We start from the raw sequence: 18,854 nt of genomic DNA on the forward strand, positions 1-18,854 counted from the left end.
TCGACGACCTATTACTCGTATAAAAAATTGTAATATATATAATATATATATATATATATATATATATATATATATATATATATGCATGCATAAATTATAAATATACATACAAAATCCACAACATTCACCTTCTATTACGTCAAGCAAAGGCTGGGGAACGACGTGGGTTCAAAGTTATCTGAGAAAGCAGTGGCCTGCTGAGTGAGATAAAAACGTTTTCTGAATAGCTATGAAAGCACATATATGTTTTGAAAATATTTTCTCTCTTCTGACCATACATGACATGTAAGGTCGAACGTAACAGTGCTAGTGTTAAAGAACAATCCTCTTGATGATCAAAAGTAAAAGTACATAATATTGTCTTTAGTATTTGTCAAGCAGGCTAAATGCTGTAAAGTATCAATATTTACTGTTTATACTGAACTGTATTTATGAACTGCATCCATAGTAAATATTAAACAGCAAAATAATGATTTACCATTGAGAGAGAGAGAGAGAGAGAGAGAGAGAGAGAGAGAGAGAGAGAGAGAGAGAGAGGGTAATGGCTCTCCCATTGGAAGATGCAACACCATCTGTTATGCTGTAAATGGTGTTTGGAGCAAGAAAAAAATCAACATTTTAACATACACACAAATACACACACACACACACACACACACACACACATATATATATATATATATATATATATATATATATATATATATATATATATAATATATATATATATATATATATATATATATATACATATTTATATGTATAATATTATATATTATATATAATACATTTTATATGTATATATATATATATATATATATATATATATATATATTATATATACACCGCTTTCCGAGAGTAGAATCATCATGTCAACTAACTCAGACTATGAACACAGCTATAACATTTCATTCTACAAGTCTTTGCATATGACGTGGTTTGACGTGACGTAAATACTCCAAAGAAATAAAAGTAATAGACTGAAACATCATCCACCCATCCATAAGTAAATTTAGAAAGGTAGGATAGTCGTCCTCTGGCACCGAGTCATTTGGACCGGAAGACGTACCCGATTTTCAGCATCATGCCACTCTTCTCTTGCAGCCAAATGCCAACGCGTTCCCAGTTCTTGCTGCATGACAGTTTGACAGTTTGTGTACACACCATACGTAGTAGGGTACATACGGTATATGGCGTGCAAATAGTTCACTTTTATATATATATATATATATAGCTATATATATATATATACCTATATATATATATTATATATATATATATACATATATAAATACATGCATACATACTACATACATACACATACACACACGCACATATATATAAGCTCGCGGTCTGGCAAAACTAAGTTACTTACTTAGGGTGAGTCTCAACTCAGGACACAATCTCGAAGGCGAAGGGAAAAGGCAGCATTGTTACACCAGTTTATTATGCCAACGTTTCACGACAGTTGCTTTCGTTGCATTTTCAAGGCTACAATGATTAAACAAACCATCTTATGAAAAGCCCCATTTAAACATCGATATATACACAAATTATAAGAACGTTCCCAGATGTAGACCTGAAACTTATACCAATGATCCTCGCACTATTGGATTGTTATTTAAATTCAAGGATCGTCTTAAGACATCAGGTCTTCGAACATCGTTTACAAATGTGTGTGCCCAGGATGTGATAATGGGATTTGCGTCGGATGCACGGGGATGCTACTACGGATTCCCATAGATTCCCATAAAAGTGTAAGATACAGAATAAGATGCAAACTGACTAATCCAGCGCGCTCAAATAAACGAAATCATGTAAAAATGTGCAAAACTATTATCAATTATAAAGCTTTTACTACAATAGGACAAGCCCAAACCGAAAACGACCTCCTCCTGGTTTTGATCCTCACCAATTGTCCAGGTAACAAGTGCATAATGAATCGTAATGTCTAAAATAATACAGTTTCTCGATTTTGCAGTTTATGGCCATGCTATGAAATCCACACTGAAAAGAATGACAAAATTCTTCCTTTCATTCGTAGGACTTGAACCCTTACTGAGGTTAATGCTAGTAGACTACAAAAGTCCTGTGTGTTTGTTTTTTCTATTCATGACTTACTCCCTTGTCAGCTGGTAACCTCAGTGAGAGACAAGATAACAGTCAATGCCATGTTTAAAACTTCACTGCTGAATCAAGGATGAAATGGAAGCAGAAAGCTTCCACTGCAGTACACATTTCATAGCTAAGAAAAGAATACTTATTAGTAAACACTCACACACACACACACACTGGCACTCATTGTATAGTGAGGCCTATAACATTCAACCTAGCATTTTCTTGTTCTGCCAAAAGGATTATAATAATTCATAATTTCCACCGACTTGTTCACCTAAATTTTCCCCGCACTACTAAACCACCTCCGAACAGACTGACCCATCTCTTCTTCGACAAATATATTTACATAATCTTCGTTGTATTTCTAAACGTCTTACCCTGTCAGCATTTCTTGCTCTGCAAATATTATGCAAATGATTCATCTCCTACATTCCAGCCTTCCTTTATTTCGAGTCAGCAGCAACACTCGACTTTCATAAAGATAAATGAATTTGACGAAAATGTCATGAATTTCAGCTTATTCCTCCTTGATATTACTTTGCTATTTCAAATTCTGCAGAACTCTTGCTGCAACCTTTCTTGATTTATGCTGTAATAACCATTTCTCTCAACTCCTAATATGAGTCAAACGCTCCCATTTTTCTTTCATCCACCATCGAATCTTCATTTTCCTGGTGGGCGCTACATGCTGTTGATCGCCGTCACAGTCGTCCTGGGGAGATGCCATTATTCTCTGAATGGAAGCGGTGGGACCCTTGGTCAGTAGCACCTGAGGCTCTACCGACTCAGAAAATACAGGCTAGAGAATGAGCGTGGTGAATATGAATATGAAAAATAATGCTCAATTGTCCGGTAAAAAAAAAGTAAAAACAAAAATTTGCAGTGTCGATTGACAGCAAAATCAGGCATGGAAATAAAACAACAATTGTCTGTAAAACTTTAATTATGATAGGAAAAGGATCGTTTTTTATAATACAATATGGAATAAGGAATTAGAAACAATATTTCACTGAAGTCTCCCAAGTTTTCACTAAAAGGCTTGCGAGTTAAAATGCCACACTTTTTCATGGACCACGTAAGGACACAATAGAGGTAGGGGATAAGGAAATATTTTCTTCGGTGAAATAATGTCAGAGTCAGACCTTAAGAAATAATGAAGAACTTAAATCTCTATTAATTCGATAGCAGGTAAAATGTTTATTTTCAGTATTTTTTAAAACAAAATTTAGTTCCCTATAAAGACAGGATCATAACTTTTGCTGTAACTCAAACCACCAGTTCAACCCTTCCGTTCTGTCGTGGTACCGAAGTTATGGAATAAATCAAGTAAAGCTACTTGGATGAAAGAAGGAAATAAAATGCTCTATGAAGTGAAATAGAAATAAAAATTTAAAAATTCTCAGGATTGAATGAATACACGTCTTGAAGATACTCATAAATGCACACCTACTAATACCCAATTGCGGAGTGATAATGAAAGCTTAATCCCAGATCTGGCTCCTTAAATGCCACCAAAACCTTTTCCCCACAACTCCCGGATCTTTGTTGTTATGAGCATGTAATCGCTTCTCCTGATCGTAACTGGAAATATAAAACTGATTTCTTACAGATTCACCACCACACAATGCCTCTTAAATGATCACATTCATCAGGAACTTAAGTGGAGTATATAAATAAATCTTTTACTGCTTTCCATTAATCTTTTTTCTAGTATGAAATGATCCTTCTATAGGTCAAGAAAAAATTATTGATCAATATAATTTTAATGCCCTGCATCTCTCTCTCTCTCTCTCTCTCTCTCAAATCATATATATATATATATATATATATATATATATATATATATATATATATATATATATAGTCAAAAAAGAAGAATCTTATTCCGTCCACTGTCATAGGTTGGCGTCAGTCACAAATAAGCTCGATCGCGCGATCGGAGCGCTCAAGAACCTACACCATCTCTACTCCACCTGCGTCAGAGTTAGTCTTCCAGTCACGGGGAGGGGTCGAGGCGTCATCACGTCCATCTGTGTTTTATCAGAGACACTAAAGAGTCTATGATGTCCCTGGAATCAAACAAAACAACTGCTGTCAAATGAATGCCTATCTTAGTGAGGATACTCGTGGTTTCACTCGTTCGTCAGCACAGCATTTCTCCCTTCCTTTGCTTTATCTTGGCTTTGTCAGTTTTTTCTTAACTTCCACTACAAACAAGTGAAGATTAAAGTTACGGTTATATGTGCAACCAATATAAGACAATACAAATAAATTTCGAATTGAAGGAATCCATATCATATACATACATACATATATATATATATAAATGTATATATATATATATATATATATATATATATATATATATATATATATATATATATATGCTTAAAAAATCACAGTAGATGCACGTGACTTCATAAATAAGCGAATACCACAGGAAAATGATAGTCAGAAATCCAAGCGCTTTCGTCTTTACTCAGACATCGTCAAGGAGCTACTAAAGTACAATTGGAGAGGAAGGTCTCAGATACAAACAAGATCAGGAATACCAGATGGTTAATTATCAAAAGGATAAAAAATTAAAAGGGATAATCCAAGACTTAAATTTAGAACATTTCTATTATTTGACTTGATAAAACAAGATTCAATGATATTCCTTTTAACTGTTAAAAGGAATATCATTGAATCTTGTTTTATCAAGTCAAATAATAGAAATGTTCTAAATTTAAGTCTTGGTTTATCTAAACTTGATGCTTTCATAATGAAAAAAGTTGTAGATAAATATAAGCAACAAAATTAATATATTCAGTTTTTACATGTTTTGGACTGTAAAGATACTTTGTAATTTCGGTTAGAGTCAGAATCTGTTTAAGTTTGTGACCGTGTAATATCCGATAATCCTGGATTATCCCTTTTATTTTGTATCCTTTTGATAATTAACCATCTGGTATTCCTGATCTTGTTTGTATCTGAGACCTTCCTCCCCAATTGTACTTTAGTAGCTCCTTGACGATGTCTGAGTAAAGACGAAAGCGCTTGGATTTCTGACTATCATTTTCCCGTGGTATTCGCTATATATATATATATATATATATATATATATATATATATATATATATATATATATATATATACATATATTATATATAAATATACATATACACTGTATATACGGCCATATCTATGTGTACTCCCTCTAGGTGAAAGTTCAAGTTATATACTATATATATATATATATATATATATATATATATATATATATATATATATATATATATATATATATATATATATATATATATATATATATATATATATATATATATATATATATATATAATAGTTGGTGTATATAAACATATGGATTTTTATCAAATCACAGTGATTCATATACATGCGTTAAGTTAAATATGTCCTTTAATATCCAATTCGTTCTACCACGGAATTAATATATTTTCGTCCTCTTGTGGATTTGATCCAAATGCGCAGAGGAGAAATCAGGACTTCAGCGACGTTACCGACATTTGTAGCTTAATGCATCTATGTATAATATATATATATTATATATATATATATATATATATATATATATATATATGCGTGTGTGTGTACGTATGTATGTATATACTGTCCAATATTTATATTTTACTATCATGGTAGAGAAAATTAAAGTTACTACTCGTCCGATCCACCAGAAACTGCAAAGAAGAATCTCATTTTCCGGCTCAAACGAGAATGATATATTGGGTGCATACTGACTCTTCAAGAAATGAAAAGGAGTTCTGGAACTTACATGGGATGCTCAGGTTCGTCATTGGCGTCTTTGAACAATGAGTGCGGACAGCGCTCGTGATAATCCAGACACACTCCCGTAGACCTTCCCACCAACTCAGCCTCCAGGTAGTCGTCCAGACGGAATTCTGCGTACGGCGACAGACTCGGGCTACGTATGCAAAATTAAAAATTTATATAATTCTTTGCAGTTGATGATATATATATATATAATGTATATATATATATATATATATATATATATATATATAAATTTTATATAGATATATATGTGTGTGTGTGTGTATAAAAATAGACTGGTCACTCTCCGTCAGAATTTTTCTTACATGGCGATTACTACAAGCCTTGAATCCAGATGAGAAATAAGTGACGAAACCCTTTCCTTTCACTGGATGAGTCAAATCTAAGCAAACCAATAAGGGTCAGGCACCACTTGCTCCCTCCAGTCAGCTATGAAGGCGCATGCATGTACGTACTATGTATGCTGCAATAGATTATGAATCTGCTTGTTAATTTCTCCTTATACATGCGTACTTATCATTGTCATATATTCAACAGACATGTATATACGACCTGTAAAAATATTACGTCGTCACTCTTACCATCTTGCATGAGTTCGAATCTCATTGTTTGAGGAAATGATTTCTATTCCTTAACTGGATTCAAGGCTTGTATTTTTATGCGTATCCAAAACGTAAGGAGAGCGAAAGGTTATAAGGTCACTGTGGCAATTGCCAATGCAAGGATGCTTACAAATGCACGTCTATACATTCATACATACATACTTAACCCCCACACAAAAAAATAAAAACCTTACCTTAAGAATATCTCCAAGGCTTCTCCAAAAATACCGTATCGATCGAGTGGTGCTTGAAAAATCTCGCAGATGGCTCTCAGCAAACAAACTTTCCCGTTCATACCAATGCTCTCCAGAGTATTCTGTACAACGGTGTACATTACCTCCCTGCCGAGGGAACAGTTCTACCATTACTGAAGATTCAAGACGTCCTTGGTAGGCAACTGAAGGTCATAAGTTCATATTTTTACAATTAATACTACTATTACTGCTACTACTACTACCCTAGAACTTCACACAAGTGTCCGTAATTAAGTATTATTATAATATATGGATACTTTGTGAAGTTCTACCTGGCGATTCTATCACGATACCCAGACCCATCAAGTGAGGTAAACATAAATTGCAGAGTTCGTCTTCCAAGGAGTGCATGGTTTGATTGCAAGACGCCATTAAAAGACAAGAGAATGCACTTCTAGGATAATTTCCAAATTCCAAAAGCGAACGAGACGCGGGAGGGAGGGAGAATTAGCTGAGGCTTCGTTACCTGTCGCCTCCGGCCCAGTTGATTCCGTGGGCCTCTTCGCCGACTTCGCGCCTCCCCCGAATAAGCTCGTCCAGGAACGTGAAGTTATTGAAGTCAGCAAAAGGATGGTCAGGTGTTGTCAGCCCTACGTCTTGCAAGCTGACTGTCAACGAAAGAGATTGTCAACGTAAGATTATATATACACTATATATACTATATATATATATATATATATATATATATATATACACTATATATATATATATATATATATATATATATAACATATATATATATATATATATATATATATATATATATATATATATATATATATATATATATATATATACATATGTATTATATATAGATATATATATATATATATATTATATATGTTTTAATATATATATATCTATATATATATATATATATATATAATATATATATGTTTTATATATAATATATATATATATATATATATATATATATGTTTTAATATATATTAATCTATATATATATTATATAATTTTTTATCTATATATATATCATATATAATATATAAATATATATGATCAGTATATATATAGGTATATATTTTATACACACATATATATATGCACACTAGGAAAGGTTCCGGCAGGTCTTCCCAACTCACCTCCAACAGGAAGAGATACCGATAATCCCGAACCATAGCCTGGGTTCAACAGACGCCCAGAGGGCAGAGACAGACTAAAGGTCACGAAGAAGGTGGAGGAGGGAGGGAAGGTCAGTCGCCTGTCACGTGTGAAGTAGATGAAACGTTTCTGGCGGTCCTTGGCGTCTCTGAGACAGGAAGGACAGACAGGTTTCATGAAATGTTGGCAACACTATACAACAACAGGATGGTTTCATTAGCCATCAAGTATTAATAGTGAACATAATTACTATCATGATACTAATGAGGGCAGGAATGGGAATTAATTATCATTTTACAATAATAACCACGATAATAATTATGATAATGACAGTGACTAGGTAATTGCATAAATTTCAAGCAAATCTTTAAGATATACAGTACCCCAAAACTTTTCTCCAATACTAACATCATCCAAGCGATATAAAAGACAAATATTCCAGTACCTTAACTTTCTGTCAGACTGTAAAAGTGATAGAGAATATATTAATCAATTATGAGTCCCTGATTATGATTAACTCTTCTTAAAGAACGTCAGCCGGATCTTTCCTAGACAGTGACCCCGACATGTTTACTACAAGCTCGTTGGGGATGACCGTCAAAAAATAAACAAAAGATTAAATATCATAAAGATAATGACCCAAAGAAATATCAGTCCTCCATAAGGACTCCCGAAAACCCTTGGGGGTCACTCGCTATCTTGGAAAGATCCCACCAGCCTAAAGCCAGCAAGACAGAAGTGAAGGCTTACACGCCAATGTGCTCTGCAGTTCCATTCTTATATAAGGATCGGGGACAGAGCTTCTCGTAGACGTCGCACTTCTTAGTCGCTTTCCCCATCTTCTCTGCAGCGACATATTCCGCCAGGTGTATGTGGGCGTCTTTGGAGTTGCTGGGGCTAAGAAATAAAGGCACGCATTCTTTTAAGCATGTCTAAATCTAGGCATAAGTTCTTTTACGTGAATAAATTAATTAAACTATTCTGTGAGACAGCAAAAAAACCCCAAAATATTCAGTTCTTGTTGAAATTAACAACACTGACTGAATCAGCTGTGAATTCCATTAAATACCCATAAGAATTCAAGACTATATCAAGTGAACCTCATAAATGTGGTGATCTTCTCTTGCCCAAAGAGTAATTCAAGCGTTGCACCAACATTATTATTCATAAATAATATAAGAGTCTCCAATATGACGAGTTTAGCAAATGAGGTACAGAAACAAGAAACGTTTCTTATCCAAAAAGTTACTAAAGTAACTAAAGTATTCCAATAACGATATAATCAATTTTAGGTCTACAACGATTAAAAAAAAAAAAAAAAAAGCCTCTTTTACCTGAAGAGCAACTCGAGCATTTCACCAAAAAAGCCGTGATATTTCAGCGGATCCTGGTAGTATTCGCAGATAGCCCGGTGCAAACAAGGCGAGCCCTCTAGACCCATATTGTGTAACACGCCTTCCAACACTTGATACACAACACTCCTGCAGGAGTCAAGGTTTCCTTAGAGAGTGGTACTTGGGTAATCGACTGTTAAAAATAGGAACTGCACTGCAAGGCATACTGAAGAAGTTGACAAAGGTGAAAGTTTAATGCGGTGCACTGAAATATTTCATTTCTTCATGTTCTCAAAAGCAGATTACAATCTAATTCCAATCTATAAATAATCTAAATTTTACAAAATCGTATTTATTGCAACTATCTGTCAAATTCACTTTATAGATCTTATTTTTATAAGTTTATGGGGGAACAGATTTCATTGTACAAAGGCTTCATTATTATTTCGACAGACCTTATTGTAAGAGCGATGCTGAATGATTTTACCCTCACCTTTCTCCGTTGGAGAGGTCAACGACGGGCACGTCATTGGGAACGTGCCCGTACTCTGGAAAATGCCTGAAGTTGGGTAGGTCACGCTTTTTTCTGAAAGGCCACAAGCCAAAAGGGTTCTCGTCTGACGTCAGTCCCTTGTCATCAAAACTTACTAGAAAGAAAATAATTGAAAAGTATATTGTGCAAACAATTGGGAAGTCTACGTACGTCAATTGTTAACCAATATTGCCAAAGAATGACCAGTAAGGTCTCTGTACTCTGGTCATGAATAATACAAAGAATATAAAGTACAAAACTTTGAGCAACCATTTTGCCACTGATTGATATGGGACTAAGTAAAACATAATGCCGATTGTTTTTATTTTGACCTTGATATGGCAATGCTTAAGCTATACATAATTTAAACACGCTACCTTCAAAAATCAGTTTGTGATGCGTGAGAATAATACACACGATTGAAATTTTTGGACGTGCCATTGTTCAACTACTTCGGTGGGATAAGAATGACAAATGACCAATGACCTCTTCGAATCTATCCCTTTTTCTCACTTCCCACCTCAACTGTAAACTACAATGGTCAACTCAACTTTCAGTCTCATACACAAGCCAGTGCTTGGGTATACAGTAACATGCTGAATTCTTTTTCCTTTTTTTAAGGAAATATGACCGCACCATTCCTTATATAACCCCGTTCAGTCGAAAATGTGTCCCTCGCTTGTGAATCGGGCTTACAACCCTTGAGCTACGAGAGAGAGAGAGAGAGAGAGAGAGAGAGAGAGATTGCATAAAAAAACTTACTAACTAAAGGTATGCTGAAGAGCATATTGGTGCCATAACCAGTGGGCAGGTCGTTCAAGAAGGGCGTGTTGAAGGTGAACGTTATGGCCAGCACGGTCGAGGGAGGCAGCCGAAGAAGCCTGTTGGAAGTGAAGAAGAGGAGCCTCTTTTGGCGGGACAGGATCCTCTCGTTGCTCGCATTTCTGGCGACGAGAAACACCTGCTGGTGAACAGTCTTTTCAAAGAGAAGCATTTTGATGAATAGACAAAGTTTACGCTGACGATTACTTATGAGAAGTCACTGTATCGAGTTACTGGAAAGGTTATTTATAGTTAATGAAATCTCAAGATTTTAAGAGTAGAACCGGGAACTGAGAAAATTATATCTAAACAATGATAAATGCAGGATGTCGTAAGTTTGAACAACAATATTCGATTGTGTTAAGGTATTAAGACCCTGAAAACTTGAGTGTTATTGCTACAGGTGGGCACAAACAACTGGAGATGATTATAGTTTGATTTTAGTACACCTCTTAGGATCATAAAATACGTGTAAATGTTATCATTACCCGGAACACGGACAAAAACAGGATGACGTGGGTTGGACTATTTCAAGATATTCTAATTCAAGAAAAGATCTGAAACCCGAAAATCCGCGAAGATCGTCTGTTTAAGGGCAGTAATGTAATGTTATTTATGAAATTTAGGTCTGATGACCTGGCAGTGAGACCGTTTGGTTTTTCAGTAAGCAAAAGGTCAGTGATTCATTTTAATTTAGCAAATATCTTTGAAAGACAAAGGAACGATCTATACAGGGATGGTGTGGGTTTGATTTGCTAATTAGAGTAGGGATCACAATCAAGATCCTATAAAATTAGTGAAGGCTAACACTTCGGGCCAATACATGCATGATGGGGGTTTCATCAATTTGAGATATCTTAATTCTAGTACAGATCACAACATTCTAATAGGAAATGTAGCTAAAGGTTATCACTACAAGTTAACAGTCAGATCATGTGACATACATGCCGTAGAAGAGGAGAATATCAGTAAGATGAAAAATAAATCAAAATTACCTGTGGTGCTGCATAACCTGTGTGGTAAGGATGATGAGGAACAACACAACAGCAGTTGCTGGTATCCCATGTTTGAATTCCTTCATCTTGCTCTGCAAGGAAAGCAAAAGAAACTGTCAGCTGTTGACAGGGCAAAGTCAACCCATGGAATAAGCCATGAAACTTTTCTCCACAGGAGGTTCATCCTTGATTCAGCAATTCAGAGGATGAAAGGGGGTGTGAATGTTTATTTCTTGGGGGCCACTGACTACTAGGGAAAACGGGTTATTGATGGCGTTACTAACGAATGGCTTTTTTCTTTCTTTGACAATTTATGTTCACAACAACCTGTGGCACCAGTCACTGCTACTTTCATTTCCGAGCTAACCACTGAATTATGATGGAAACTCCCTAGTGCAAGAACGGCAACATCTTCGTACCCACACCATTCATCCACACAAAAACGCACCTGGATTACATCAAAACGCTCTTTCACTTCAAGCGAAGCGAATTCAAAAAGTGTGACGAATTCGAGAAGTTCAGATGGCACTGTGGATATAACAATGTTAGTGTCATTCAGAGGGAATGAAACTATAAATCAGAATTTCAACACGCACAGATTACACTATATTTCAGGGTCGTCGTGGTCAGCTGACTACTTGACCATTCTAGTTAGTTGTGGTTATGCTGCCCATCTACTGATCAAGTGGGGTGTTAAACGCAAGGTGTAGGTTACGAAGGTCAGGTATTTTTCTTTCCATCAGTCTAAGGAATAAGTCGGAATTATTAGCTTTGCTTACGAATCTGGAGAACAACTCTGACGTTTATCTTATCTAAAGTATTAAAAGATGTGTTCCCAGCTACCACTGATATTAATTGTAAGATCCCTTCCACAACCCTACGCCGCTTTACCATACAACTTTTCTATAAAAGTTTACTATTCTATAAATCCACTGTATGGAATGATTGCTATTCATAGTAAACCTTTATACAAAAGCAGTAAATATAAAAAAGCTGTGGGTTAAATATTTCAATACTTTATGTAAAATAAGCGTCAGCCATGTTCTTTCCTAAACTAAGTCATCCAGACTCGTAAGGGAAGCTCTTAATCCCGACTTCTGCCTAAGACTGATGGAAAGCCAAATATCCGACTGTCGTGGTCCACACCTAAGATTAATCGTTCTTTCGGGCTGCTCAAGAAGCATGCATACAGCTGACTTAATCTTGAATGTTAAAAATAGATTTTTTTAAAATTTATTTTAATTTCTTCCAGTGATAAGGTCTGCAGTCATCACAAAGCTTAAGTAATTTTAGTTAATTTTTAACATTATACCAAGATTTACATGATAAAAACAGGGGCCTTAGGAGAAATCGTTTTCCCTAAGAGAGAGAGAGAGAGAGAGAGAGAGAGAGAGAGAGAGAGAGAGAGAGAGAGAGAGAGAGAATGCATACACTAAAACGTATGCAAACATGCAGATTAGCATATGTAACGCACCAACTCATTTCAATGCAGGTATTAAAATGGTAACTGACCTAACCTCCACCGCTAAGCTCAAGACACTGTCCCCGTTCCTCCTGAAGTAGGTCACCCTCCCGAAGTACAACAGGTTGAATGAACTAGTATGTGTATGTCTGTGTCTGTGTGTATCTGGCTCTTTCTTTGCAATGACTTAACCTATTAGAGATCCTTTCTTATCGGGAATGAATAACAAAAGATACATTTTATATCATAAATAAATAAAAAATGTATGGCAAGACATTGATTATATAAAAAGTGCAGAATTCAGAAATTGTACGAGAAAAAAAAATGAAATACAACTTAAAAGGAAAAAAGGATAAGAATAATTATTACATCAATAAAAAAAGGCAATGAGAGATATTTGATTTCCAACATCAATGGGAAACGTTGAAAAAGAAAAATGAAAACTAGTTTATCTGTGTGATGATAAAAAGGGGAACAGAGCAGTGTGCCTCTTCCAATGTTCTTAGAAGCAGTAACGCCTACCAAGAAATTATGAACATCGTTCTTATTCAAAAGCTTCGACATGACTTTCTAATTTTAACAGCTACCAAATCAAGTCTAGACTGTTTGCTATGTTTAGATATACTGTGCGCTGGTAAACACATACCCACACACACATGTATATAGTACTACCACACACACACACACAGATATAATATATATAATATATATATATATATATATATATATATATGTGTGTGTGTGTGTGTGTGTGTGTATAATATATATATATGTATATGCGTATATATACACACATATATGCATATATAGTTTCTTGCTTTGTAACTGGACGATATTTACATTGGTTAAAAAAATGTTCTTACCCAAAACCAATGGAAAGTGGCCATATATGAAATCACTGAAGCTGGATCGCATTAAAATGCTTCTTGTAATAGTCAGATGCTGATTATCATGTAATTACAGATATGTATGTGTACGTGTAGCCAGAAAAAGTGTGGAAAGTAATAAACTGTGTGTGTGTGTGCTTGCTCGTCTTTATATAGGATAAATTCAACCCTATATAATATTCTGGTTTTCTAAATAACCTGCGACAAGTTTTGGAAGGACCACACAACGGTCTTCCACGGCCGTGCGACCTCTGCCTACTATACATGTATGTATAGTATATACACAGACGTATATGTTTATATATATACACATATAAATGCACATACACAAATATATGTATATATATCACATATAAGATGCCACATAACCAATTATATGTATATATATACATATACATATGCGCACGTGTGTACTCGCAGGCAGGCAAGCGTGCATGTGTGTGCGTACATACTAGGTAGAGGTCACAAGATGAGGAAGAGATGATGACGCAAATAAACCAGTTTGCTCAAAGGCAACTTTCAAAGGAATGCTGATGATATATATATATATAGATATATATATATATATATATATATATATATATATTATTATATATATATATATATCGTGCGTTTGTGCTTGTGTGTCGTTGCAATAAAGGTAGTCCTATGGAAAAATTCACATCTAAGCAAACACGTATCACGTATGTGGGACTGCACCTACTTCGTATGAAGTAAATTTCTCTACAGTTCCACAATATGATTACGACAGACGGATACATCGCTAAAGAACACAGGCATGATAGTATGCAAGCATCGCCAAGGTAAGCAGATGAAGTAAAGTCCATCACATTCGGAGCAGCTCGTGAAGGGCGCCTGCCCTCCATAAGAATGCCTACCGATATAATATCCAAAGTTATTCTTACGTCAGAGCTATAGTGACAACTAACAGGTAAGTTCAGAACCGAATTGTTCTATGAAGATTTGAATTTTCTTCTCGCCGAGCTCAGTGAGAGAGAGAGAGAGAGAGAGAGAGAGAGAGAGAGAGAGAGAGAGAGAGAGAGAGAGAGAGAGAGAAATCTTCCTCACAGGCGACATTTTCTCAACGAGGGCAATTGTTAAGTACTACAATTGGGAATTGAAGGTGATAGTCACGAGGAAGGTTAATGCGACTTGTCACAAAGAACATCCACCGTCATTCTTGAATGATCTCATGGGATTCGTGATGCACCACAGAATGGATATTAAGAGCATCCAGAACTGAAGCCCTTCAACACAGCGTATGTAAAAGGAGACTTTGCCTATGACTGAAAGCCTCAACGCAGGAAGATGTAATACAGCTTAGTGCATTTTTAATGTTTGTGGTTCCTTGTAAAAGAAAGAACTGAACAAGGTTCAGTGAGATCTCGTTAACCCCAATTCTATAGTTTTCTATAGTTTATATGAACGAGGAGCAACATATTTAGACAATACTTTGAAGAGTTACATGAAGAAATAATCCTTCTCAATCTCACCAACATTTATTTCTACATTAGGAGGTAATGCAGGGTGTCCAACATTCGAAAGGCATATCAATTTTAATAGAACAATCATATAATTGATCTCTTGTCTGAGGTACTGAGGACAAAGAAAACAGGCAGAACTGAAATCAGTGGAAAGGTAATCAAACCTGGTAATTCTAAATATATTCATTACTGCTGTTCCGCAATGGAAGGTGGCTTACTATGACCTGGATTCTTTACACATGATTTTGTTCGTGAATCTGCTTTGAACTAAAACTCCACTGACTTAGTAATGAGGGTTTCTAAATAATGGCTACACCACTGCAGGTCTTATACTTTATTTCTTCTTCTTTTCTTTATTTTTGAATTCATAATGAACGAAAAGGTATTTATCTGATAACACTGTTTATGCTAAACTTGAGAAAAGGAAATCAAGAAACAGTTAATTCCTAGAACTACAACAGGTTTCTGTAACGGGTAACTGTAACTACGTCATTCTAACAAGAAAAGAATGGAACACTGAACTGTTTAAAGAATCATGTTAACTAGAGGAAATGGCAGTAACTCATGGAAATGACTAATCCTTGAAAATTCACAAAGTGACAGAAAAGTAAATAAGAACTTTGAAGCATTGCAAAAGAACGAAAGAACTAAGCTGAATTTACTAGTGCCAAATAAGAAAGGCTGGATATCTAATTTATGCGCTCAATTTGAGAGGGTCCTATTGAAAGTCCTGTCTTTACACTTAACGGGAAGGACTGATAAATATTCAAAAAGCATTTCTGGAAACAGCTTCGCTCAGTTTGTTGAGAACAGACGCATAAACCTCAAATAACTTATTATCATATTATGAATATGAAACTAAATGAATCTGTAGATCAGCACAAAATGGAAATACAATAAATGTAATGGCCACAATGCCCTCCCAAATTCTCAAATTTTTTGCTTTTTTTTTTTTGGATACTTCGTTCACCACAAAGCCTCGAGATCCAACTTCAAATAAATATAAAAGAAATCATGATGTTCGGTAGTGGGAAACGAACCCGCGATACCATAATCATAATTCTTTGAAGTTGGGTCTCGAGGCTTTGTAGTGACAAGCGTATCCAAAAAAGAGCAAAGAATTTGAGGAGAGGGAATTGTAAAGAGACATTGTGGCTATTGCAATTATATATATATATATATATATATATATATATATATATATATATATATATATATATATATGTGTGTGTGTGTGTGTGGTGGTGTGTGTGTGTGTGTGTGTGTATATAATTATACATATATATATATATATATATATATTATATATATACATACATACATATATATGAACGTGTATGCATATGTGTACGTATATAGATAGATAGATTTGTTGATAATACACGCATGTACACATGTATATATTCAAAAGGAACTCATTAAACCACGACATTATAAACATGGCACTCATAATAGAGAGAGAGAGAGAGAGAGAGAGAGAGAGAGAGAGAGAGAGAGAGAGAGAAGGCATCGTATGCACCTTGCTAACCCATGCGACACTATTTGCCTGACGCAATTATCATCAACTCCTCTGAACAGGAGAGGAGCCAGACTTCGGTCAGTGGTTGACCGTTTCTTCCTTCCATCGAGATAGACTATGCTGCTAGTAATATTCATATCCAGATAAGGAGAAAGTTCCTTCACAATTGTATTACTGCGCCATTCAGCTAGAGAGAGAGAGAGAGAGAGAGAGAGAGAGAGAGAGAGAGAATATGACCTATGCCCAAGTAACACATACCACGACGTTTCCTATGCTAAAGCCGGATTGTCTGGAATGCTTACTAAGGAAAGTGGGTGGGGCCAACACTGACCAGGGAGTGGCCTTGCTTGCGAGCTCCAGCAAAGTATATTTAAAGAACTTCCTCTAATGGTTAATGCCCCTATTTCTTAAGGTAGGTGCTCCGTGTCACATGAAAGATTTTATTTGATATACAACAGCTCTATGCTATTCATATCAAACCGGAAAACACTGAAGGTCATTACCCCACAGTAACCTGTGTTTAAAACGTGATTTCGACACGCTGTGCATCTCATCTATTCCTCTACTCAACGATTCCCTTGAGGTGACGTTACAAATTATGAGGAAATAAAACATTTTTGAACAGGGCATTGCTAATTTGTGTTACCAGAGAAAAGTAACATAGTAAAGAGCAACTACAACTGCTAACAATAATAATAATATAACCAATGCGATTAAGTAATAGAACATTTATGTGGAATAAAAAGTTTTCCAAACGATAACAGTCAACGTGAATGAATACCATTTTGGGGGAAAATACATAATTCACACCGTCGGCCTAATTTCGACGCTTCTTGGTAGTCACCTTCTCTAATGAACGTCGTCAGCGGAATTTCAACGACGCTTCTTGGAGGTCATTTTCCTTAACTACTATCATGACCCTCATGAATACTGACTTTACTAAATAAGGAACGACTTGATGACAGTCATGCATAACAATGAGAGAGAGAGAGAGAGAGAGAGAGAGAGAGAGACTCAGTAACTTAACTCTTCCTAGGTCGTTCATAAAAATGAAAACATGCGTAACATTTAACATACCTCAAGAAGTAGAGTTCAACACACATTTATTGCCAGAGATGCTTATTAAGTTTAGTCAAAAATAATAGCAACACCCAGCAGAGGCTACAGTCAACACTGACAGTCTGGACAGGATGCAATAATATGCACTAACGTTTGTGTTCCACACCGGGAGTCTCTAGGGCACTGACTGGGCTCCAGAGACAAGACCTCTTCTCGACCGCGCATTCTCCACCCTCGAATGCAGGTCATTTATTTCATGACAGCTCCCTCACAACGGGTCTTTTTTTTTTTCTCTCTCTCTCTCTCTCTCTCTCTATCTCTTTCCACCGTTTTTTGCTCTGGATGCACACCTCTACCCGTTTTCCTCCCTCTGCTTCGTTATTTGCTTACATTTGGTGGGGGCACCGTTAAGACTCCCATCAATCAACTAGTAACACCCATATTCTGTCAATGAATTTCCTTTACACACACACACACACACACACACACACACATATATATATATATATATGCAACTAGACTGATATTCTATGATAGTTTACACAGGAGAAAAGGGTCTTATTTGTTAATCGGTTTAGTTTGCGAATTCATCCTCCTTAGAACTATTCACGATGAGCGATACCACATTCACCAGCATGTTAGATGATATAATAAAAGGTATTATTTGTATCAACATTGATGATCAGAGCAAGGGAGGTTGCTTTCAGAAGTGCATGGAGGAGGATATATTACCCAACGTCATTATTGAGCTAAGAAACATAGGAATAGAATCTTGTAGTAACCGTTGACGTCGTTATTACCGATGACGTTTCAAATGAATTTAGTGAAGCGGTGTAGATGTACGTCCA

At 35.7% G+C, this 18,854-nt stretch overlaps 1 protein-coding gene across 3 annotated transcripts in view; it reads right to left on the minus strand.

Annotated features, from left to right (window-relative positions):
- Positions 1–3,973: 3,973 nt before the first annotated feature.
- LOC135198529 (uncharacterized) overlaps positions 3,974–18,854 on the minus strand; it is a 294,467-nt gene continuing 279,586 nt past the window's right edge. For 2 of the 3 annotated variants that reach the window (XM_064226190.1, XM_064226191.1), the window contains 10 exons: positions 11,596–11,687; positions 10,541–10,722; positions 9,740–9,893; positions 9,247–9,393; positions 8,663–8,809; positions 7,894–8,060; positions 7,257–7,398; positions 6,731–6,877; positions 5,915–6,064; positions 3,974–4,187 (listed from right to left, as the gene is read on the minus strand). In XM_064226190.1, coding sequence (XP_064082260.1) covers positions 4,139–4,187; positions 5,915–6,064; positions 6,731–6,877; positions 7,257–7,398; positions 7,894–8,060; positions 8,663–8,809; positions 9,247–9,393; positions 9,740–9,893; positions 10,541–10,722; positions 11,596–11,687 — 1,377 coding nt within the window. In that variant the 3' untranslated portion in view covers positions 3,974–4,138. Of the gene's footprint in view, positions 4,188–5,914; positions 6,065–6,730; positions 6,878–7,256; positions 7,399–7,893; positions 8,061–8,662; positions 8,810–9,246; positions 9,394–9,739; positions 9,894–10,540; positions 10,723–11,595; positions 11,688–18,024; positions 18,201–18,854 lie in introns of those variants that run through there. The other variant, XM_064226193.1, reaches the window with a different exon arrangement.

Source organism: Macrobrachium nipponense, chromosome 22, assembly GCF_015104395.2.
Source record: "Macrobrachium nipponense isolate FS-2020 chromosome 22, ASM1510439v2, whole genome shotgun sequence".
NCBI classification, from domain to species: Eukaryota; Metazoa; Arthropoda; class Malacostraca; order Decapoda; family Palaemonidae; genus Macrobrachium; species Macrobrachium nipponense.